The following is a 25,796-nucleotide window of genomic DNA, read 5'->3' on the forward strand; positions in this document are numbered from 1 at the left end:
CTCCTCAGTAAAAATACAGTAAACCCCAGGTTTTGCAAAGACCTAGGGGATCCATTGCTTACTTTCCAGGTAAAGTCTAATTTCAGCCTGTACAGTTATCAGAATAAAATGGCCTTTGTCTTTAATAAAATAACTAAAAGAGCGTGACCTTTGTCTGTCAAAAGCCTAGTGATGGAGAAAGGGCCTCTATGTACAGTTTCTGTGTTTGTTTGCACTTCAGGTCAGTGAGTCATTATCTTATGAAATCCAGGCACCTTTGATACATAATGAACTGACAAACACAGATAATGAGCTGGATAAAACCTTCTTTGTATCATTTCCAAAACTCTGACCTAGTAGCATCAGTCTTGAATTAATTTTGAATTCCTTACTGTGTTTCAAATTCTTCAGCACAGAGCAAATAGATGGATGGCACCTTATTTAACAACCCTTCATGTGAATGTTGATAAATTGTTGTCTTGTCTTTTGTTCTTTACTCCAGCTGGAATGAACCATTTTCCTTTCTTTCAACACCTGATATTGTTCCCCACCTGTGTATAATACAGGGTGATTGTGATGGCCAGGACAAGTCATAATAATATTAAGATCTCTGATTAACATTACATCTGGAAAGGAAAAGTCTAGTTGAAGGCTCTCATGCTGACACAGGGAAGTTAAAAGCTTCTTGGTTCCTATGCCACTGGTTAACCCAAGTTTAAAAAAAAAAAATGTCCCCTTTGGACAGTGCATTCCCTACTTTTTTGTAGTTGCAGTGATCATGTTAATTAATTTGTTTCAAATGTTAAGTTGGAAAAAACAGTGGGAAATTATCTAGGTAATATAGAAGAAAATTAGATAGAGGAAAAGCTAAAAGGGGAATTTTCCCCTAGATAAAAACGCTCAAATTCACCAAGTGTACAGACTATGTATTTTATGCTACCATGAATTTAGAATTTCAAAACAAACTGATGCAAAATATTTTAGCAGTACTTAAACATGAGACTTCATGGCCAAAAAGGCACAGAATTTGCTAACAAATTTTGTGGGAACTGATGTTCTAAAACGTCTACTAGTAATCATATGCTGGATAATCACAGCCTATTGAAATATCTGTTCCTATTCTTCCACAGAGAAAACGCACTGCAGGCAGAATCCTTTGTCATGGGAAAACCACAGGAAGCACAATACTACAACATCTGCAACTGCTCTGCCCTGTTGGGATTGAGCTCTAATCTTCTATCTAGTGGAGATGAATATCCCTTAAAGATTCAAACATAGGGCAGGTTAGTGTCTTTCCAGGGTTTTGTTGTGAGTTTTGGGTGGATTTTTTCATGATACTGCCTTAGGAGAGTTTACCTGCCTACATGTAAACCAAAAGCTGTAGTTTAAAGGTATTTAGGTAATAGGAATGTACTGCTGAATTAACTTTGTGTGGTATTAAGGAACCGTTCTGGTCTGTTTCAATGACAGTAACAAGACCACCTGTTTTGTGGTACCTTGAGCACTTTCTAATGTGAATTTAGAAACCTCCTCATGCATGGTGCCTCTATAAAAGAGATTGTAAAGGAGAAGAGAATAGGCCATGCTAATTTTTGCTATAGCAACTACTTATAATGGCCTAGTTATATGTACAGATATTTGCCCAGATGGACATTACCCTCTTTATGAAGGGTAAGAAATGTCTCTATGAGAACTGGAGTACAAAGGCACCGTTTACTTTAGGAGAGTAATATAAACTCCACATACAACATGGAACATTATGTATTATAATACATAAAATATGTATTGTTACAACTTAGAGTTTTCTATTTTAAAGGGAGAATTTAAATGTTAAAAGCAGTTATGCTGATGTTTCTGATATTAATTTGTCCAAAAAAAATTGGTGGAAATAGCAGAGAAAGCACCATCCAATATGGCACATGTAGACACTGATTAGCTAGCCAAGCTACAGACAGAGGACAGATGCCTGACCAATATACATTGGGGACATGTTATAGCAGAAACAAGGGCAATGCATTGACATTGTATCACAGAATGGATCTCTAGTACTGAATCTTTTTGCTGTTTCTGTTTTCTGTAATCTGCTGCTTCTGTGAATAAGCAAACAGATAGGAGCAGACTTGCTACTGCCTGTCATAGGACGTGAGGAGAGAAATTGCACTCTGTAAAGTGAACGCTGCTTATTAGACCCACTAGCTGGTCATTCTACCTTCTACTTAGCTGGAACCATTTTAGCTGGTGGCTTGGATTCCATAAGCTTTTCATGGTTATTTCCATAAACACAGTGCCTGTGCTGTCCAGTATCATCCCTCTTGACAGAATTTTCAAAGCAAGATCAAGATTTCTGGTTTGCAGAGATCACTTTCCATAAAAGCCAGAGGTCTGCCAAGGTTTGCACACTGTAGCTCAGATCAGAATTTGGTGGAAGATTTTGTCGATCACAAAAAATTGAGAGAAACAAGGACAAATTGTTGACAAGCGAAACAGGCAAATTGTTATTGCCAAGCTATTCCCCATCATCTCTGAAAGGCCATGGAGAATGGCAGAGGTGCCCGAGGACTGGGGCAAAGCCAATGTCACTCCAGTCTTCAAAAAGGGCAAGAAGGAGGACCCGGGAAACTACAGGTCAGTCGGCCTCACCTCCATCCCTGGAAAGGTGGTGGAACAGCTCATCCCGGAGGTCACCTCAAAGCATGTGGAGGAAAAGGAGGTTATCAGGGGTAGTCAACACGGATTCACCAAGGGGAGCTCATGCCTGACCAGCCTGATAGCCTCCTTTGATGGAATGGCTGGCTGGGTTGATGAGGGGAGAGCGGTGGCTGTTGTCTACGTTGACCTCAGCAAGGCTTTTGGCACTGTCTCCCACAACACGCTCACAGGTAAGCTCGGCAGCGCGGGTTAGAGGAGCGGGCAGTGAGGTGGGCTGAGAACTGGCTGAACGGCAGAGCTCGGGGGGCTGTGACCAGCGGCGCAGGGTCACGCTGGAGGCCTGTGGCCAGCAGTGTCCCCAGGGGTCAGTGCTGGGCCCAGCCTTGTTCAACTCCTTCACCAGTGACCTGGGTGGAGGGGCAGAGCGCGCCCTCAGCACCTTTGCTGGTGACACCAAACGGGGAGGAGCGGCTGCCCCCCCAGAGGCTGCGCTGCCCTTCAGCGAGACCTGGGCAGGCTGGAGAGCTGGCGGAGAGGGACACGGGGAAGTGCCACCAAGGCCAGCGTAGGGTCCTGCCCAGGGAGGGACGGCCCCACGCAGCAGCACAGGCTGGGGCTGCCCTGCTGGGGGGCAGCTCTGCGGGGAAGGGACTGGGCTGCTGGGGGACAGCAGGGTGCCCACGAGCCAGCAGTGTGCCCCGGTGGCCAAGGGGCCAGCGGTGCCCTGGGGTGTACGAGGAGGAGCGTGGCCGGCAGGTGGGGGGAGGTGACCCTCCCCTCTGCTCTGCCCTGGTGAGGCCCCAGCTGGAGCCATGCCCAGTGCTGGGCTCCCCGGTTCCAGACAAGGAACTATGGGAGAGGGTCCAGTGAGGGGCTACAGAGATGATGAGGGGACTGAAGCGTCTCCCTGATGACAAAAGGCTGGGAGAGCCGGGGCTGCCCGGCCTGGCGAGGAGAAGGCTGAGAGGGATCTTCTCCACGCACACAAACACCTGACTGGGGTGTCAGGGGGACGGGGCCAGGCTCTTGGCTGTGGTGCCCAGCGACAGGGCAGGGGGCAGCGGGCACAAACTGGGACACAGGCAGCTCCAGCTGGGTGTGAGGAAGAACTTCCTTCCCTGGAGGGTGGCAGAGCCCTGGCACAGGCTGCCAGAGGGGCTGTGGAGTCTCCTTCCCTGGAGACATCCCAAACCCACCCAGACGTGACTGTGCAGCCTGCTGGAGGGGACCCTGCTGTGGCAGGGGTTGGGCTGGGTGGTCTCTGAGGTCCCTTCCTGTTGCGACGGAGGGAAGACACAGTCACTCAATATGAGTGATCAGCAGACTTCGTTTATTGTCCCTTACAGTCACCTTTTATGCCTTGTTATAATTAGCTCATACATATTACAAAAGTTAAGCTCATTATTGGTTAGTTGCCTAAATACCAAGCCCACCTCTAGTTTCTCTTCTGTAGTTTTCTGTTCCCACCTGCAACATTCTTTTCCCACCAAAATCTTCCTGTTATTGTGTAACAAGGACAGCCAAAGACAGTGTATTTTGCTTTACTTCAGATAAGCTGAGAGCGATGTGCATTTTTGTCCAGCCAGCTGGACTATGTCTATGTGACCCTTTTCAGCTAGCCAGTTATCCACACCTTCCAGCCCTGACATCCTGTGAAACTGATGCAGACTCTGCTGTAATGGTGCTTGCTATTGGTATATAAGTAACTGTTTATGCCATGAAACGGAAGTAATTGAATAAGGTAGCCTTAAGACTGTGGCAATAAATGCTATATAAGGAAAAAAAAAAGTCACTTACCAGAAACTCCCCCCGATACATACACTGCTATGGTGACTGCCATTGCAAATCCGACCGATATCGTCATGGGTCCACCATGGGCTCCTCGGCTAAGGACAGCCTGTCCCACACACCCACATCCAAGTGCCTGTATTTTGAAAGAGCAAATGTAAAACCATGAGTGTGTCTGTCAAATGTTATCAGTTAGTTGCAATGCCTGCTGCTGTCCAGATATAGCTGAAAACGTTATTAAATATTGAAACAATGCTCAGATTTAATATTGTTGGCACGTATGCCATTGTTGCCTTTGCTGCAGTGAACATTTGCTCTTTATTTTCCCCTGCTCTGTGACCAGGGACAATGTCTGTTAATAAGGACCTCTCTCTCCCCAGAAAACAGCTTTCAAGTACAATGATGGCATACAGGTCGGAACTTGGAGCCTAAACAAGATCTCACAGTCTCTACAACAAAGTGAGGAGGGAATTAATTCTATGTGGTAAGTCTTCAGTTCCAGACTGTAGTTCTAAGCAATGAAAAAACTGTTATAAAAATCATGAAAGATAGTTCAAAATGCTTTTAATGTTTAATGTTGAAATTCTGACAACTTTCTGGAGATTAGAGTGTGTGTTACTGTTATGCTGCCTTGATGTCATATATTGCTCTATCAAAATATTTCACTGGCTCTGCAGCTTGAACAATTAGTTGAAGCGGGGATACCTGAATAATTCACATTGGGGAATTCTCAATGGATTTAAACTAGCTTCCATTTTGTGTTGGTTCCCCTCAGAATGAAATTCAGCAATACATTTAAATGTATGCTTGCGATCATGTTTATTCAGTTCTAAAGCTTCTGCTTAGCTTCAAGCATATGTTTAGGTCCTATTAAAGTGGGTAGGAAAGCTTTTCAAAGGTACAACAGGCCTTTAGTTTAAGATAACTAGCTGATCTGTTTCTGCCAGAAATCAATTTTTGTCTTTGAAAATCTCCTTTTAAAATACATGCTTAAGTGCTTTTACTGAATAAGGACCCAACACTGTAAGATATTAAGTACTATCTATAGTATAAAACTTTTACTTCTCTGCAACTCTAAGTGATCTGAATCAAATCATAACATTTCTGGGATGTGACTAGATTTATCTTGAGCAACCTTAATTACTTTTATGTTAAATTGGGGATAGATATATTTATATTATATTTCTCCTTTGGTACATGTGAATCTGATTTATTTTTTTTCTTCCTATAAAAGTGTTCCATCTTAGCCAATGCAGTTACTTTGGGTAATCTCCTTGCTTTGCTTTACTGATCTGCCATTACTGCGTGTCACCAATGACTGTATTGCAAATATTCTTCCTAACTATGCATATTTGAATACATAAAATATAGGTTTTAGATGTGCTTATTTTCAGTTGCAAGGCAGTTGCATTCAGAAACTGCGAAGTAATGGGAAAATCTCTCCTGCCTTAGAAATAGATGGTACTAAAAAGATGTGGTGATTGAGGTTTAACAAGCAAGTCCTGATAGAATAGGTGCAATTTAAACAGGCAAACTCATACTTTTGTTTCGATTATTTCCCCAAGGGTTTTAACTAATACAAAAATGTGACAGAAAAGCTCTCAATAAAATTACACTCTTAACCAGCTTTGCAATGCAGATGGAGTTTCTGTTATAAAAGTGCCCTGAGACTGTGTCATATACCCAGGTGCAGTTCTTGCCTTGAGGTCATAATCATGCAAGCAAACAAAACATTGTCTGGTGCCAAAGTGTTACAGCTGTCAGATTACGTAAGGGTAGGGTGGTGTTAGATAGCAGTAGTTCATTGGACTGTATAATTGAAAGTTACAAGACATATTCCGAGCTGCAGTGAACTGCTGTGCGATGAATGACATATGCTTACGTTAGGCGTTCTCATTGCTATTAGTACTATATACCTAGCAATTCAAATGGTAAGCGCAAATGCACCTACAGATATTAAACCAAAATGAAATACCTTGTAGTTGTTTGCAGCTGAAATGACAGGATTTTTTAAAACTTCATATGAGACAATTCTAGGCATCATGTATTTATATGCTTATTTAACGTGGAAAGAATGGGTATGCAGGAAGTTTAAGATGAAGGCACAGTTCTAAAGGAGGTAGAATTAGAAAGCTCTAGCCTTCATTTTTCAGACTTCTCAAAGGGAGTGTGCCAGAAATTGCGCCGAGTAAGATTTCGTGAAGATATGGCTCAGACGTGGAACAAATTTAAGTAGGCTGGTCTGGGGGCCTGTGTACACTGGGGTGCAATTTGCATTCAGGCAAGCAGGTAGATCTACATGTATGCACTTGTGTTCTGAAATGGCATCGGCAAGGTTTTGCAGATTCCAAGAAAAGGCCATTCTTTTGAAAATATTACCCTTCCTGTAAGGACAAAGAGAAAACAGGAGTGGCAAAGAAAGGTATAGAAAAGGATAAGGGACAGTAACACACTTGTGTATATCAACTACGAATTCAGAAAAGGGAAGGAAATAACAGAGGGAGGCTGTGGCTTCCCTTCTCCGATTACCAGAACTGAGGAGAATCATAGAGAAACAGCTGTATGGTCCTCTTGCAAAATAGCTTCTGCTCTGCAGGTCATAGGGAAATATGCAACTCCAGATGCTCCATTTTTGTGCTAACCAGTCTCAGAAAGCTTGGTCTACAAACAAGAAGGGATACAAACCAGCCTGAACACAGCTGCACTGGCTTCTTGCTTGGTGGAGGCTGGTAAAGGACTGCCTGCTCATGCGCAATGAATGAACGCTACTGCAGGCATTGTCAGCGTATGCCTGCTCTGGGATGGGGAACCTGGGAACTGAACTCACACATCTGAACCATGTCACGATAATATTTTCTCCATCTGCCGTCATTTTAAGATGGAGAGAAAAAAAATTTCTCATACCTACTGCTGCTAGGTTGACATAACTGGAAACTATCACCCAATCATGTAATTACATGAACAGCAATTTAATACTCTGTGAATCTTTGCTCGGCTGAGCTAAGACCAAATAGATCATCAAGTTGTAAATAAATAGTCTAAGTTTCTAGGCCAAGCTCAGCTATCAGCTGCACCCCCACAAACTCATTGACGGAAGCACATGGAGTCAATGAGAGTTTAATTTACAGTAGAATATAGCCAGATCTCTTTATCTTACCTTGTTTTATCTTATGTTACCAAGTTTTCATTTTAGCAGTTGTCTATAGCTAGATCTACTTAAATTTATTGGAGTAGCTTTAGTACTGACCTTTTTGTTCACAAAGTAATTGGATTACTGTTGTAAATAATGTGTTTGGGTGTGGAATAGCTGTCTGCACAGTCTCTGCCAAAAAACTTGCTTCATAGATGTTTAGATTCTTCTCTTTGTCTTGAGTAACAAAGCTAATGTTAGGAAAGAAAAACAACTGGCCTCCAATGAGCATAAAGTCCTGTTACTCCCTGGAAGCTTGCAGAACTTTTATCTCTGTCCCACTTATCGGAGAGACTAAAGATCATTTTGCCTCCATCTGTGCTATTTGCAGGATTTTTGCAAATGCTTGTAATAGCATTTTTTGGTGTAAATAGGTTTTCCTGCAAGATCCAAATCCAGAACTTTAGGGAATCTATTTTTCTACATGGCCTGTAAAGCTTTAGACATCTTAAAGCAGAATGCTTATATATATATATGTATATATAAGAAAGCCCCTTCTTATCAAACAGGTCTAGTGGTAGTGTGCATTCATAGCCATACATTCTTACTGTAACATTAAAGCAGCAGCCGAGCCTCCTGTGATTTAGTGGCGTGGAGACGATGAGGTGTGTTTTGCTGTGCCTTGTACCCTGCCAGGCGGTGGGTAGTCACATACCTACAGTGGGGTACCACGGATGCCCCTGCAGGCAGGGCACAGCCTCAATGGCTGCACAACTGCTGATGCTCTACATGAATACAAGAGTTGATGTGCTATAAGGAATACAGAGTCAGGAGTTATAAAAAAATCTGATGGTAATTATAAGCCGTATAATTGCAATGAGGAAAAACTAGAAAAATAGTTCAGAACTTCCGGTTTAGTCAGTTTTCAGGATAGAACAGTACTTAAACAACAAACAGCTAATTACGAAGAACCTCCAAGGATCCCTCCACCAATTCACAATTTTCTGTAAGGGTGCCTTTGTTCAGGCAAGGCACCAACGCTGCCCCTTTCCCATGCCACGCTCACACCAGTGTTCTCCTACTGTTCCCCAGACAGGTGTTTCAAGCTCGCCTGTGACTTCTCCACTCCCCTTTTCCAGAATGGATGGGCTACAGTACCGCTCTGGAAGAGTCAGAGAGTCCTTTGGGGGTTGGGAAAGGTGGTTGTATTTGCTCTTCACGGTAGGTAGGGATCTCTTTGACCAAAACTGCCTATAAAAATATTAGAGGGTTGTTTATGATTTACTGTAGTCATGAATGGTTCCCCCTGTGCCCCATTAATATTTCCATTTACAGTTAGTTTGGGTGCTGCTTATAGAGGTATAAATAAACTTTTCAGATAACAAGCTGATTTCTAAATTATTTAGAAAGCAAGTCTGCTTAAGAATGTATCTATTATGTTTCATAATAATGTGTTTTATAAAGAATTAGAAACTCTTCCCATGCAGAGCCATATTTTTGCTATGTTTGTGTGTTATGTAGGGCCTTAATTCAGACTGGGCTTCCAAGCATTCTTTCAATGGGGATGGTGATGCTAACAGCAACAAAAATAGAGACATGTTAGATCTACTAAAACCCAAGGCTTTAGCTCTGCAAGAATTCAGGTTGCAGGAAGTTCCTGTTCTTCCAGGAAAGAGCAATCTTCATCTAATTTAATACTGAATATTTGCTATCTTTTGTTAAAGCAGATAGCACTTAAGATTTTTAAGGCGAGATAAAAATGCAGCTTGCTGGTCAAGTAATTTTTAAATACTTTAAAAGCACATGGCTCTTATTTTATCGTTAATTAAATATTTTGGTGGGGCAGAGAGGATTTCTGTATATCACAATTTAATCAAACTTGGAGTAATAAAAAAATCACTATTTCCATTCTCCTGATGATCTGGGACACAACCAATATCCTCTTGGGTTCAAATGGAATTCCCTTTATTTTTTTCTGACTTGCTAATAAAATAAGGGTTTGAAAAAAAACCCTTCTCATTTAGTTAATTAAATAGTATAGATATAAGCCTTAAAATTATTGCCGTTTTGAAACAATTTTTTTAATGACAGAAATCATTACTACATGGAGATAAGAATGTAAATTTAATAAGGCTTTGGATGAATTGTTATATAAAGCTTCTAAAACATATAAAGATCTGGTTCAAATTGTTCTGTGGGAAAACATACAGTGAAAATATTGAGCGAGAGACTATGCTGTGTTATACAAACTGATGCTTTTAAATTTTTATTACTGCTTTTGGACATGCAATAGGAGACAAATAAAAGCTTGAAATCACCTAGAGAGAATGCAAAGGTCTGCATTCTCTCATATGTTATTATGATTAATATTGCACTCTTCATCCTGAGATGCTAAAACGCTTTTCTTTCCTGAATTATATAGGGCAACTGGCTTGAGTCAGTATCTTCAGTGACGATTATTTTCTTTTTTTACTAAGTTATAGAAATTCAGGAGAGAAAGGAAATTAAACATTTCATATTCAGATACAAACATTCAGGAGTGAAATGTGGCCCCTTGCAAAGGGACTAGGAAGAAGAGGCTAAGCAAGGGAAGAAAATCTTGCCTAGCAGCTTCTTGAGAACAAAAAGAGCCTATTCAGGTGCTGGTTCCCTCCTGGGTTACTAATTCATTCCTGAGCTGAGGTGTGCTTCTCTGCTTTGCTTCCTACAACAACTGAAAAGTTTAAAATCTTTCTAAACTCTTATTAAAATGCATTTAGTGTCTGTAATGGTGCTCCGGGAATTGTACCATTCAGAGTGCAGGAGCAGGCGTTGCAGCTGCTGAGAGAGGTTTGCTGTCCTCTCTTATGAGTACAAGGGTACGTGTATCTTTTCTTCTACTCCTCCCTTTGGGTGCAGGAACAGGGTGGCTGGATCTTTGCTGTGCCCTTATGGTTGGAGGTGCACAGTTATGAGAAAGCCTCAGTATGTTCCCTTCCTAAGCTGTTTTCTATTGGTGGAAAAAAAAGCAGAATGCCTTTAGTAGTAAAGAAACCTTGGAGGAATGGGTTAGAGGAGCTGAGTCAAATTTGCCTTTAAACCAGACCACAGGTTGGGGAGCTCCTTGGAATTCACTTTCAGCCAGAATGGTTTATTGAAGCGTTGAGATCACAAAGATATAAACTCACTGTATGGCACGAAATGCATTTATTATCTTTTATACTGTTCTCCGGCTGTTTATGACAGTTTTTAAATGTTATTACTTTTATAACTTTTTTTTTTATTTGGTGAAACTTTTGAAAAAACAGCCTGTAAATTTGTGTCTCTAAAACATAAATTCAAGTTCTGCAGTCGCAGTTGTATGTTGGAAAGATGCAAGTCTTCTGTGAGGCTCAGGGAAAGTACCTATACTTCAGTCCTATAGATGCAAATTTTTGGGAAAAAAGTGAATCTACAGAAAGGTCTTAGAAAATTAAGTTCAACTTACTGGAACCTCTTGGTTAAACAACAAGAGCTGAGTTATGTGTTGGGGCTGATGTTGCAAAGATGAAGATAATTCTCTTTTAAAACTTTCACATAACACAGAACATCTGAGTCACCTGAAAGTTTAAAATGTCATATACTGGAAAACTTAAGTTTGTATTGAAAACAAAAGCTTTCCTGTGACTTTTCAGAATTATTTGCTGTAATAGACATTTCAGGGTAAAAGAACAATTAGGTCACTTTCCTTTCAGTTCTTTCACACTGCTAACTATGCAGCTGAATTGAAGAATGACTTCAGGGAAGCAGAAGTGTTGACTAGAAAAAAAGAATTATTTTCATTTGATAATCGTAAAATTATAAAAATAATACCAGTGTGCAAGAACACCTCCTTAACCTCAGCATCATGAAGGGGTCTTCACTACCACTTTGACTTCTGCTTGCAATGCTGATTTAATTAGTTGCAAGAAGGAGGAAGAGTTCTTATATCTTCAGGAGAATCATTAGCAAAATTTCATGCCTTCAAAATATATGCAACTGGTACAACTTCAGAAAAAGAAAGGACTCTGAGTTGGTGACGACAGGGAAGGGAAGCATCTTACTCCCATAGAATGAGCAGGTTTGGTCTGGAAGTGCAGGATTAATTTCTATCACATTAGATTTATGAGTGACTTCTATTATTTATTGGTTGTACTGTAGTATTGCTGCTAGAGACCCTAATGTATGGAACTCTGACATAGGAGTCGCTTCTCAGAGTGCAAACATTGCTAAAGCCCATGGTATTTGTAGTGTTACATAGCATTCTAAAAGCTGTTGAGTGACACATCAAAATACCAATTATAAATGAGTTTGAATAACCTTTTTTTGTCTAGCTTTAACAAGCTTCAGTTCACTGTTTAAGAGTTAATTATACAAAATTCTGTACTCTGGGAAATTCATTACTGATGGCAAACGAGGTAGCCGTTAGAAGCTACTGCTATTTAATTTCCTACTTTAAACAAGACTTGCTGTAAGCAATTTCATCCTATACAAAGAGTCTCCCTTTCACAAAAAATTAGAACATGGAATTTATCTTTGTGTAAAATTTCTAAGTAGTAATTTTGTATTAAATGCTAAACACTTATTTAAGGTATAAATTATCAAAAGCTACATTTGCTTTCATGTAATACGTAATGAGGATTCCGATGCATGTTTGGAATAAGGGATATATTTTACTGTACAGTATTGTAATTAAAATGCATTGGAATGGAAGGCCACGAAGACAGATATAGAAAAGTTGTTTAATTTTTAATTGTCTGGACTGAGCAAACCCATGGAATGTCATACTTAAAGATTTTTTTCAGGCAAGACTAAACTCTGCAACAAAGCAGGAGTGATAACTTACATGATTAAGTGGTCAGCATATGAAAAAAAGACAAAAAGGTTTTGATGAGCAAAAGATAAGCATCCTTCCTTCTCATTAGTTGGTCTATTTGCAGCGTGGGGTGTCATGCATTCAATTCATGCTCATGCACTGCATCCTCTACGCACACACAAGCATCTGCTTCAAGTGGGAGTTTTGGGAGAGGCTCCCCACCTCCAGCTGGAGACCAAGCTTTTGGATAAGAATACATATACTACCCACTTGTCTATATATGCTAATTGGAAACCTCTGTTGTCCTTCAGCAAGGAAGCACACACTGCTCTGTACTCGGGAGATACTGGCTCCTGTGCAGCTCCTTTCTGGGAAACTGTGCAGTCAGATGCTCTTTTCAGTGAAAATGAACTACAAACTACGTTAGGTGAGCAGTAGCCGGTAAAGGAAGCCACATGGCCCATTTGGCATCTGTTTTTGGAACTGTTCCAATTCAGATATACTTAATAGCATAAACCAGAGTAAATCCCATTTTGTTTGAGAGCAATGCAGCCAAGTTCCAAAGGGGAAATGTGGAGAGAAGTGTGAGTAAAAGCAGAGAGGCAGTTGGATAGGTGAGTTCCAGCCAGATTCACTGAAAAGTCACGTAAACCATCCATCTGATGCAGCATGGCTTCTTGAGCCCTCTGTGCTGGCACCCAGGTGTTGTCCCCCAGAGTGAGCCACAGGAGCTGCAACAGGGAACACCCTGAACCAGGAGACATGCTAGAGAACACAAAGAGAGCTCCAGAGAGGTTGCCCCAGCCGTAGAAGGCAGAGGCAGTGCCAGAGGCTGGGAATTGTGTATGCACCCTGGCCTTGCACCCACCACAGTCCAAACGGGCGGCTGTTCTCCCACCTCAGGGACCTGTTGCACAGGTGTAGCCCAGTCCCACACGTTGGTTCCAAACACAGCGTAAAATCCACACTACTCCTTAACCATTTTCTGGAAAACAGTTGTATCCTTTTGAAATAGTAATTGACAACTTTATGGGTAGGTTGTGGGTTTTGTGGATATTTATTCTAGCTTACAAATGGCGCAATTATACTTTGTAGGCTGGGGGTTTACCATGTGACAGCAGCCAGGTAAATGCAAGAAATGGGCAGGAGTTTCCAAATCATTTGCGAATACAAATACCCAGCATAATGCAAGCTCGTCATTGCCCATACATGCAAATGTAACTTAGTTATGTTAAAACTACATCACTTCATTCTTTTTACAGAAATCACGTAAGAGGTGAAGTGCAACATTTTCTTGGCTTGCTGGAACCTTATAAAGTGAATATGATATAGTTCAGGATAGTAACCAAAACCATGTGCAATTTGCATTTGGTTATGGACTGACATTTTGGGTTTTCTGCCCCAGTTCCTGTTCCAGAGTGTAATTAGAGAAGCTGTGCTATGCCTTGGGGAACAATTCAAGGCTTGATACTGAAAGAAATATTTGTTATCCCAGCAGAACAGGTCTAATCACCAGCAGGGTTACCCGGACAGGCGATAGCAGCAGCTGCTCTGGATACCATCGGATCTGCCTTTACAGCGGGACACCTCCAGGTTCCTAGAGCTTAGTGTTTCTCACTGAACCCTCAGAGGTTGAAATCAGGTGCTTTGATAAGCAGTGAGAGGGGCTCACACAGGCAATACCTTTATTATCAAGTTATGCAGCGCAAGCAGCTGGTTCAGAGAACCTGACTATGGACATCTCAGGAGGGATTACTTGGGACCGCCTCCAGTGTGATCCATTGGACTGAGCATCCATTAAGGGTCAGCCCATTTGCTGTGATTCTGGAGCTCACCTTCCACTTCAGTTTCATCTGAAAAGAATTCAGCTTACGTGCTGAGACCATGCAGCAAGGCAAACCACAGCATATTGAGTCAGGATGACCAAGAGATGTTATCCAACCTGTATACCCAGTGACTCTCACGGCCTGTTGCCTCAAATCTGTTCAACACTGCAGGCAGAGCCCTTCTCGCCCCCAGGTGAAGGCTTGGTTTTTGCCTGATGAGTGATTTCACTTTCTAGGTGTCCTGAAATCAATCTTACAGTTGGTAGATTTTCTGGTTTGAAAAATAATGTTGCAAGGCTTGAGAGTTACCAAAGATGGCAGTTCAAGCTCTTAGTAGTATATGGTCTGTGATGTTGTCGTCCAGAAAAAAATAGAAATAGGTTGTTTGGAGGGACAGAATTTCACCCAGCAAACTTCCAGAGGTGCTAGATTTGTCACAGATTTAGGTACAGACAGTTAGCGCTGGCTTCCAGACAGAGCCTGTGGGTAACAGAAGGGTTTGTCTCTGCCTTGCTCCCTGGTGCGGGTGCTCCCCACAGGCTGTAAAACCCATCAGTGACATGAAATGGCTTTCAGGAAAGATCTGAAGCAATGGTGCTCTAGGCTGTGAACTCTTGTCTCACTTTCACTTTGTAACAGGATTAAGACATAGCAATAAAGCTATCACTTCTTTTGCATCCATGCTGTTTGTTTTTCAGGGATTTCTGCCCTCTGGCTTACTAGGGTGCCCCCTTCATTAGCTCCAATTTAAGTTAAAGGTTTAATATTTATCTGTTCTTAAAGAGAAAGTACTTACTAGCTGACAGAGCCAAAAAGCAATAGCAATAAATAACAGCAGAAAAGTCAGTTTCTTCATGATAAACCCTTTGTCCTGGCACTAACTTGTGCAATCTAAACACAAATTGAAGGATCCAAGCACTAAGAACGCTGCAGTTTAATCCACATGAGGCTCTGCTCTGCTTTAAGCTAAGGCTGGAACTAGAAAGGGTAAGATAGAATTGGGAAACTCAGATTATCAACAACAATCTTGTAGTTTGCTTTCTACTATATTCATGTGGTAAATATACAAGAAAATAGGCTCTGGGTTTGCATTTCCTTCTAGTCTTAAATACTTAATGTCTTAGACATTAAATAATAGCGTATGTGGTCTAATCTGCACTTTCGTAAGTCTTCTTTGCTTGCTTAATTGTATTAATGGAAAGAGGAGGATGATCTTGTGGTGAGGACAGTGTACTGGAAGTCAGGTGATCTGGGTTATATTCAGACTTCTGCCACAGGCTTCCTGTGCAGTCTGCTGTAATCAGGTTTGCTAATATATAAAATGAAGATAATGACATTTCCCCTCCTTAGCAGGGTGTTTTGACACTTAATTCATTAATGTTTGTAAAGTGCTTTGTGCTCCTTGCTTCTAAATGTGCCCCTTACTGTAATAATGTCTTATGGATGGTATTAAATTTGAGAATAATGTTACTTTACTGCCTGTGCACGTCAGTTGGCTGAAGTGTAGTAAAGACCATTATTTTCATGTATTTTATGAGCTACTGGAATATTTCAGATGACTTACTTGAAATTTAGCTAATATAGTTACAGTTATAAAATATACTTTGTCAGTATTATGCCATGCCTGCTTCTTATTTTTTTTCTGTCCTTTCGCTGTGATGAAATATTTAGCAATAAGCAAGACTGCCTTGTTCAGACTAAAGGAAGGAAGAAAGAGTTTGGCATAAATACTGTAGCTGCTTGGCTTCCAGCTCTGCTACAGAGTCTACCCTGGTAAATCACAGGGTAGAGCTCTGTGTCCCAGTGTAAAATGCACAGAAAAAATGAGCAAGAAATTAGGTTAAAAAACCCCTGCCAATATGAAAATGGGGAGTTTTGGTATTTAGCTAAATTATAGCAATACTACAAGACCAACAACTGTATAATTTACATAGTGCAGTTAAAACCAAAACAAATAATAGTTAACTGGCATTGCCAAACCTTCAGAGATTTTGTAACTCCCAACAAATTCACTACAAATCACACAGCTAAATTTTTATATTGCACAAGAAAATAAGTCGGGTAAAATTCTCTTAATGTGCAACACTATGTTTGTTAAAGCAAATGGAAGTTACACATAGAAGTGAAAGTAGAAAAAACTGCTGATTTTTTTAAAAAACAAAAGCAAGATTATTATTAGCATTCATTGTGCATATCTGGATTTTTCAGAATGTGATAGTTCACAGAAATTCTGCTCCTGTATGAAATGAAATGCTTATCAGACAATTGTAATACATGAAGCTATCTGTTTTTAATAGCCAGTGATAATTACATCGGGTGAAGAAAGGAATTACAAACTTACCATAAATAGAAGCAATTCATTCAAGGCTGTACAATGTTTGTCAGGCAGTAACCACGCTGCTGGTACAGTACAAGAAAAAGCATACATGTCCCCTTGCATGCACTGTCCAACATTAGATTAGTAGGCAGAAAGGAAAGCAGCTGACACTTACTATCAATATAAAAGTTCCCAGGAATTCTGAGAGGGCTTCTTTAACCAAGCTGTTCTTCAAGGCAAATCTCTCCTTTAAACTCCTTTTGCTTTTCCGGCTCATTTTGGCTTCCTCTATTGCTCTGGTGCCCTAGTTACAAATATACACAAAATTTGTTCTGTAGTCGTCCCTGCTTCAGCTGAACTTTGACACTTTTACTTATACATTGAAATATGAGATTTCATCTTGTGCAGCCAGTGAAATCATCTGACTGCAGGCATTGACAGAACCAATTCAACATGCCCTAACAATTCATCATGAGTTTTCCATCCTGTGCCTTCTCTGAGTACACGTCTATTTATACTGGTTAGATAATACCAGTAAGTTTACAATCGGAACTCTTTTTTTTTTCCCCCCCTCTCTTGCAGAATAGATTCATTTTGGATAATCATTACCTTTCCTGCTATGTTACTTTTTTTTTTACTTTTTTTTTCTGGTAAACATGAAAAAAATGTTCCTGTCACACTGATCAGAAAGAAAAGCAAAAAGAGGAACCACAAATTAAGGAACCAAAATATCATTGCAAATTTCTCTCTGACCTAGATTGGGATTTAAACCACGCTACTATTGGCTGTCCCAAAACTTGTCAAGGGAGGTTGTAAAAGAGTGAATGCATGTGAGAATGCTGTGCTCTACCCTGTAAACAAAAGTGCCTATCTTGTCACTCCTGAGGGATTTCAGTGGCTAATGAGGAATTGTACTTCAGTGTAGTATGTTGAATTTGTATATTCACTCATAATACTCTTTTTGGACTAAATGTCTTGATCTCTAGTGACCTGCCCTGTTTGCAAAAGAGCAAAGAGGCAGAATGAATTAGGAACACTTAATGAAATCTGCTACAGTCCAGTGCCTCCTTATAATGTGGTATAGGCAAGTGTGGCACCGAGTGACTGTATGCCTCCGATGCGTGTCACTTAAAAGTGCATAGGTGCTACAATATGAAGCATTATAATGCCGTTTTCCATGGTCTTAAGACATAAAGTTGGTGAATATCTTAAAGAATTGGGCCTCCTAGAGAAAAATACTACATTCTTCATCTCTTCAGCATTTTGAATGGTTTTATCAGATGCGATACTGATTTGACTAACATGCCACCTGGTTGATTTACAAGTATTTTCTGTCATTTGACTTGACACCAAAACCTTAGCCCTGTTCTAGTAGATTCTTTTGGCATGTGTTGTAGGTGCTCGGTGCCTACCTCCTAAACCTCTTCCACCTTGGTGGTGAATATGCACTTAGGTCTGTCAGTACCGCTGTCTGCAGTGAGTAGGACAGAGCTTTACAGGACTGGCCAAATGCACCGCTTCTGTTACCCCACCAGTGCTCTTCCTTGCCTCAGCCTGGGACCTGGTGCATGTTCCCTGCAGCTGTAGTCACCACCACCAGTTTCACCCCCTACCTACCTGGTTTACCCCCTCCTCCCAATTTTAATCCTTAACCACTTTTCTGTGTCCTTTTACTCACCTTCCTCTACTTGTGCATTCAAACACCAGTCTGCCTTTAGCTGACAGAGGAAAGGCTGGCCTGCAGACAGCCACACAGCTGATGAATTATGAGGTGGCTGCAGCTGGACTGGTGCAGCCTGAGCCAGACTGAGCGCCCGTGCAGCAGTGGGCATGCTCTGCTGCAGGAGAGCTGCAGGGCTGGTCTGTAGTGCAGGGCTGCACTTGCACAAACAGCTGGGAGCTGCCTCTGGGAAGCCCCTGAAAATAGCCCGTGTATGGCAGTTTGAAAACCTCTACCCTACACCACTGCAAAACATTACTGAGGACTTAATTATCACAGCATGTGAAAGTATATGCTTATTATGTCTGTGAGAGGAGTCTTTCAGAATTATGTATACAGTAGAACTGCGGGAGCATGCTTGGGAGGCCATTCATTACAGCAGGAACGAGATAAACCACTTCCTTTCTTCCAGGAAAATGATAAATAAGTATGTTTATAAAAGCAATTTTTAGTTGCTTGTCCATAGCAGGTCTTTTTCTTATGCAGATTCACGTCTCCCTTACAAAGTAGCATGCAGAGACCTCTTAGTTTAGTCTCGTAACAAGCGTGAAGGCATTCACACCAGCTAACAACAGGGCAGTAACTGGTCAGAGACAGAAACCCCTGCTCACTTGCCCGGATCACATTGCTTTCCTTATAACAATTTTCTGTCTTTACAGGGTGACACAACTATGTATATTTTACATTTGCTTTTTTTCAGCTCCTCTTCAATACTTTCTAGAAACCTATGATTTAACTCCATGAATAAGAACTGTGATGCTAAGTGTGACCAAAGGTCCTCCTCAGCTCCATAACCAATTTCAAGCAGATACTCTAAGAAAGTGTAGAAGAACGGAGTACGTAGGGGATGATTGCTTCCTTGGTAAATCCTTCCAGCTTTTGAAAATCAGCAGTTTAAAGTCACTGCTGCACTTTGGAATAATTTTCAAATAGAAAAGGGGGCAGCACAGAAAATTTGAATTAAGTTTCTTCTTTTATTCATAAAGAGGTTCTAAAGAGACCCAAAATCTAACAGGTATGCACATAGCATTACAAGAAAGACAAGTAACATGTAAAGACAAACCCCATGAAAGCTTTGACCTTAATTACTAACCCATGTGAACCCTGTTCCATGTTACTGCCTTTTAGTCACATGCAATGGACCACCTGGTTGAACAATGGAAAGAAAATCCAGTGATGACTGTTTTCTCCTGGTCTCCCTCACCTGGGCCCTGTTCCCAGAGCCATAATGGTAAGGATACTGGCAGTGCCACCCATAAGTATGGACAGCTGTGTCATCTGAGGGCAGAAAAGGCAGACATCCTTCAAAAATGGAGGTTGTACGTAAGCAAGGAGCGCAGAAAGAATATAAACTCTGTCATATTAAATGTTGAACCGCAACAGAGCTGACCAAAAAGATTCCAAGGTTTTGCCAAGAATGTGGAAGTAATAATATAAACTTTTCCAAATTCCATCACCAGAGGAGTCCTGCAAGAGAGTAAGTAAAGCTATAGAGGATGAAAATATAGAAGTAGCCTTCAAGGTGGCTAACTCCACAGCTAAAAAGCTAAAAGAATTATTTGCCTTGCTAAAGAACCAAATGCTAGGTGGGCTGAGCATGAGGAACTGTCCTAAAATGAATTGTCAGTAGGAAAGACTTCAAGAGAAATTGTTAAGTTAAACAGAAACTAGTTGCTGGAGCTGTGCAGTGTTTCCGCCAAAGAACTCGCATGTTCAGTTAGTGAAGTGCTAGTTTTTCACTGAACCTGATCCTAATGCCAGCAAATTAGAACATAGGAAACGTACCACTGATCCACTGGTCTTTCAAGAGTCCTCCAGGGGTGATCATGAGAACTACAAAACTGTCACTGTGACTGCTCTGCCAGGAAAATCAGATGAACTGGTGTAAAGAATAAAATCAATAGGCACACCAACACAGCTGATACACCGTAGAAGCATCAAATGTATTCTGTTAAGGGAGGTTATGCCTCGCAAATCTATTTGCATTCTTTGAAGACATCAAAAAGCATGTTGATATTATTGTTCATGCTTGAATGTGTGATCAGTGTAACCTTAGATTGCAAGACTAAGCCCTTGGGACCCTTACCCCAAGGCAATCTGGACTGAACTATTTCTTCTCTTCACCTGGATTCAAGCAGAGCCGGAATTCACACAGTGTATATAACCCAACCATTTTTATAGTAATCTTCACTCCTATAGAAATAGGAACGTAGAGAATAATACACATAGCTCCCACAGTTTAAATCCCATGGGTAAGAGTATATACTGTGCTGAATTTTTAACAGCACATTATTCAGAGTATCACATAAATTGTTATTACTGATGTAATAAAACCTAAACCAACACAGCTGGAGAGACCAAGGCTATAAATATACCATATATTTTTTTGTATTGTAATAATATGGGCCAAATTATTTTTAAGTCTAAATCTGCTGATTTTAGTTGAATTAGACAAAGCCTGAATGCGTACATCTACTGTAATTCATGTCCCTGGTCAAATGCCTCTGCCTAATTTATATTTATGTTTTCATACAGAAACTGCTGCGTGGTCCTTGCAGGACGTTCTCTGTTTTATGGGTTGATCCTGCTGCTGGGGAACTCAAAGGAAAAAAATTCAGGTGAGGAAGATCTGAGCCCACTGTAATTCTAAGCTTTTTGCGTACAGAAACTGCCATTTTCTTTAGTCCTTGTTTTTCTGGCCATCCCTCTGTCTCTGCTGCAGTCCCTGGTGAAGAAGTGCTCGGGGGGGGGCACACATCTGTGGTGTGCAGCTGAGGTCTGGGGGCGCCCACCTCGGGGGAGGGGCAGGGCACACAAGGTGACCCCTCAATAATGTCTTTGTTCTTTCTTCCCTGTTTCTGTGATCCTGGTCTCCAGATAAAACATTTCAGTCTAGATCATGAAATAAGATCAAGCCCACACCACGCAGGTGTGTTTCAGGCCTTTTCCCAGTAAGCTTTAAGGCCCGCTGCAAAGCTCGTGGAGTCTGCCGCTGGTGGTGATGCTGGTTTCAGGGAGAATTAAATTGGACTTTCCCTAAAGCAGGACCCAAAGCTTTTCTTTATTCTTGCTTGGCTGGGTACACCGTTGGGCCTCTGCATGCTGGTGTTACTACACGTATATACCTTACAGAGGGTTATATAGTTGCCAATAATAAATCTTAAGATTCATCGTACCGATGTGCCTGTGTATAACATAGGCCCTGAGAGTTTCCAAGCCCGTTTAACGCCCTGGCATTGTGGGGCACAGATAACATTCCACGCCGAAGGGCTCCGTGATGGGACTGTCAGTGCTGGCCAAGCGTGGAAGTGTCGGGGAAACGCTGTGCAGACGGTTCCATGCTCTGCCGTTATCTGCTGCCCAGGCTGTGCTTCCCGCTGACGGTGCTGGGTGCAGCTCCAGTAGAGGCTTATCTGGGGGCTACAGGACGGGCAGGTCTGACTTTCTGAATGCATCTGGAAAAAGACTCTTTCAGTACAAGAAGAGTTTTGCTTTTAAGGAGTAGATGGATTTAGTACAGAGAAATGCTTTGTTGCAGCCAGTTCCCTGCCCTTTTTTCTGCATGTTGCCTTTTCTCGAACAGTTCACATACACGAGAAATAAATATCAGTGAAGATTACTGACAGCATGTTCTTTTTAAAATAACTCTTTCAAAATCCTTATAAAAAGCCCTCAAAACGGAGCTCAGAATTTTAAATTCAGCTTTGCTATTAAAAACAAAAGATACCTTGGCAAATACGTCTACGCAGCATGAAGAAGACTTGAAAGTATAATGGGCTTTGCAGTGATCTAAGCCCTATGTTTTCTTAACCCGAATGGGATACGTTGTCAAAAGCTTTCACCTTTCTACAGGGCACAGATTCCCTATAGCAACAGGCCCTCTGAGCCTTATTATGGTCACCTGTAAGGCTGTGAAGAGCAGGAGATCTGAGCCTACCTAATTAATAAAAGAGATTTAACATGAAAGCCAAAGATAACGACAGATTTGACTCTGCTGGCACAGGAAGGCCAAGCGGCATGTTGGGCAAAGAGATGGAGCTGAACACGACACCCGGTTCGTGGTCCTGAAACCTAATTACCATCAGGAAAGTGAGAGTGTTTCCCGCACCTGACTCGCTGACCCACCTGCCTTCAGCTGTCTCCCACCCGACCGTGAGAGCTGCTGTTCCCGGTGCTTTGTCCCCTCTCCCGCAACAGGAGTGTTTGTTTTCCATCTGTGCTCCAAACACTCATCCCTCGTCCTTTAGCAGGTGAGGTGCCAGTCTGCCTATTTTTCATTCTTTTATTTCCCTTTCATTCATAACGATTCAGATTTGAAAGTCTAAATCATCTGCCTTTCCAGAAACATAAGCTTTGCTTCTGGGATTCCTTTTACATACTAAATAATACCAATATAGAAGATAAATTTATCTTGGGCTCCTGTATAAGTATATTGGATTGCCAGGCCCCATTCCTTTGGAACTCCCCAGTCAAGACTTTTTAATTGAAAAAAATTGTTCTGAGGTTCATAGCAGACCCTTTATAGGGTGTGCTTAGGAGCAGACCCAGGCAGCAATCTTTTGTTACTTCTATGCGGTATCTATATTCATTAAGGTAATGAAGCTATTAATTGAATATGTAAGTTCAGGTAATTAAATATAAGACTTATTTCTTTAGTTTAAAGGGTAATAATAAAAAATTTAAACTTGCAAACTAGATCACACATTTAGTGATGATAAATGTGATCTGGAAAGTGCAATATTCCAATATGAATTAGTTAATTGCATCCATTCATTAGGTGATATACATTAGCAGAGGGTCAATCCATTTGAGGTTTGATGTGTTTTACAAATAATAAATTCAAACAGGTAAATTGAAGAGACATTCAAAATAGAAAGGTGGTTTTTTATGTATTTAAATTCAGAATAGAACCCCTACAGGCAAGCGCCCTTTGCCTATAATGTGGCTGGCAGCGGCACGCCGCCTTTGCAGCCTGCTCCGAGGCACTGCCACGCGCTGCCCTGTGTTCTCCGTGGGAGGAGACGGGGCGATTTTGCTGAGACTGGGCTAAAGCACCCCACGGCTGTGAGGTGCTGTGCGCAGGGTGGTGACCAGCTGAGGAGCAGCTGGAGGGTGTCGGGAAGCCTGCAGACTGCAGCAGTGGCACCCCAGGCTCACTGCCCGGCCAAACCAGCCTCTGCACAACCCTCTGGTGAGGGACACATTGCATTTCGACTGTTGACTTAAACTATAATACTTGTTTTTGAAACGGTCCCAATTATAAAGTCAAACACTGATAGTCTTTCCAAGCATATTCTGCTTTGTCACTGTCACTGAATTATTTGTGGCTTGCTTAAATCCTTACATTTGAGTTGCAATTTAGGACTGAATTTACCATAGCAGCAATTAACAGTTCTACTGCCTATAAAATGGCCAGTGTCACAGGTAAGAAAACTGATCCATTTCATTAATTTTTAGTAAAAATTATGTGAAATCATTTCTTCATTAGCTCTTCCTGGATTTTCAGTAATAAAAATGGTTATTCTTGATATCAGCATTTATTTTATTTTTTACGTTAAAGATAGTGTAGAAATAAGGAAAATAAAAGTAGATGTATTTTGTTTCTTTCAAACTTAAATCCAGACTAATTCTTAAACAATTATTAATAAGATTTATAATATTAAGACAATTCATTGGGATACTTGAATAATTTCTGAAATAATATTTTTTAGGGTTATCATTGTATTGTGAGGGTTGCTTTACAGCTAATACTGCTTATGTGTATAACAGTATTTTTACTTTGGATGTATAAAATACCTCTGTCTGGAGCAGGGACTGATACCATCCTGCACACAATTCAAGGGCCATAATTCTTAAGAGATTTCAAACAGTGAGCCTCTTTCAGATCATCAGGCTTAGAGACATTTAGAGAATTGATTCAATTAACCTAGAGGAAAAAAGTGCTATAATGTGTGATTTATGTTTGCAGATAAATTAAAATACAAGTATCTCCTGAAGAGCATTTGCTGCCATCATGGTCAGTAATGAAAATAGCAGGCAATTAAAATAGGACACCTGAGGCTGAAGCTTTTACTGTATCTATCAGAAAATGAAGTTCAGATTCCTAAGTGGAAATCTGAGCTGAAAAATAACTTTGTAAAGTTTCAGTCGGTCCCTATTTTTCTTCCAAAAGTGATTTCTAAAGCACATGGGAAATAGGAAGGGACATTTCCTGAGGCAGGAGGCGAAGGGTACGGAGGAGTAAGCTCTCTCAGTCAATACGGAATTTGTGTGAGGAACCAGGGATATCTTTGCTAAATGGTAGCAGGACTGCTGAGAGAAATACATAAAAAAACCTTACGAGTCAGATTGAAATAATTTTGGGGGCAGGTTTTGAAGTTGATCTTGAAATGAATCACTCGCAGTGTCTGTCAGAACGGTGTGATTCAGCTCCTTCACGTGTGTGACAAGGTGCTGGGAGCCCGGAGCTCACCAAGGAGCACCAGAAACATGCACAGGTCTGAAGTCGCAAGAGCGAAGAGCTCGTGTCGGGGGAGTTGCTGTAGCCACTGTCCGTTTCAGGGTGCACCAGTATATGCTTTGGCACAGCTGCTCTTCCTAAAAGAGGTTTTTGAGATAGAAATTATTTCACCCCGTCCTCTAGTTTTATGACTTCCTTTAGGCAATGGGGACGCAGTAGTACAGAGCAGAAAAATACCAGTGCTCTGACTGAACAGCTCAGGAATGCCTTAATTACATCTGCATTGTCTTCAACACCACAGCTCTGTCGTTTGCACCCTCTCCAGCTACCAAAGGTCCTGTTTCCATCAGGTGGTGCTGGTATAAGCAACGTTTATATCCTTGTCTAGAAGTAATACCAGGTGCTGGGGGCGGGTGGAGAAATTCAGCCTTGTTAACGAAACAAAGTTATTTCTTCAAATTATACATTCAGATTGATCTGAATATAAAAATAAAACTCTTCAGGAATTATTTTGATCTTGGCTATATACTAGCCTAAATTCTAACACTGAAGTAAGGAACAGAGTCACTTGGTTGCTCTTCATTTTTTTGACAGCCATGTCTTCACCAAGTGAGAAGACGGTGGTATCTGTGTCATTACAGCCTGAAACAGAACATGTTTGTTTCCTGATTTGCTGCCTAAGTAGGAGTTTGTGGCACTTAGGGATGTGGTTTAGTGGTGGACTTGGCAGCGTTAGCTTTACGGTTGGACTTGATGATCTTAAAGGTCTTTTCCAACCTAAATGATTCTATGTGAGAGAAAATAAGAAAGTCTGACTTAATTGCCTGTTGATTTAGTACTGCCAATTCACACACACACACACACACACACACAAAAGCCAACAAAAATCAACCTAGAAACTACAGGACTGCAGTAAGAGTAAGTGGTTTCTCTGCCCTTTGTAGGCGTTTAGGGACCACAGAACTTGGGCTGAACCTCTGGTCTTGTTTCTGTTCTTCCACCTCTTGGCAGTTGTTTGACTCCATTTTTTTTCTTTCACAAATTAATTGGTTTACTGATGTATTCATTGTTTTTACTTAGTTATTGTCCTTATGTCCAAGTCAATAAGGGTAGT

The 25,796-nt window shown here is 41.2% G+C and overlaps 2 protein-coding genes across 3 annotated transcripts in view; one reads left to right on the plus strand and one right to left on the minus strand.

Annotated features, from left to right (window-relative positions):
• AQP9 (aquaporin 9) overlaps positions 1 to 17,015 on the minus strand; it is a 29,399-nt gene extending 12,384 nt beyond the window's left edge. The window contains exons 1-2 of one of the 2 annotated variants that reach the window (XM_056346292.1): positions 16,678 to 17,015; positions 4,426 to 4,552 (exon numbers count right to left, since the gene is read on the minus strand). In XM_056346292.1, the coding sequence (XP_056202267.1) occupies positions 4,426 to 4,552; positions 16,678 to 16,779 (229 nt within the window). In that variant the 5' untranslated portion in view covers positions 16,780 to 17,015. Of the gene's footprint in view, positions 1 to 4,425; positions 4,553 to 16,526 lie in introns of both variants that reach the window. The other variant, XM_056346294.1, reaches the window with a different exon arrangement.
• The window catches only part of ALDH1A2 (aldehyde dehydrogenase 1 family member A2), an 82,042-nt gene continuing 60,890 nt past the window's right edge, over positions 4,645 to 25,796 (plus strand). The window contains exons 1-3 of the mRNA XM_056346287.1: positions 4,645 to 4,900; positions 19,351 to 19,453; positions 20,758 to 20,840. Coding sequence (XP_056202262.1) covers positions 19,451 to 19,453; positions 20,758 to 20,840 — 86 coding nt within the window. The 5' untranslated portion in view covers positions 4,645 to 4,900; positions 19,351 to 19,450. The remainder of the gene's footprint in view (positions 4,901 to 19,350; positions 19,454 to 20,757; positions 20,841 to 25,796) is intronic.

This window comes from Falco biarmicus, chromosome 7, assembly GCF_023638135.1.
Source record: "Falco biarmicus isolate bFalBia1 chromosome 7, bFalBia1.pri, whole genome shotgun sequence".
NCBI lineage: Eukaryota > Metazoa > Chordata > Aves > Falconiformes > Falconidae > Falco > Falco biarmicus.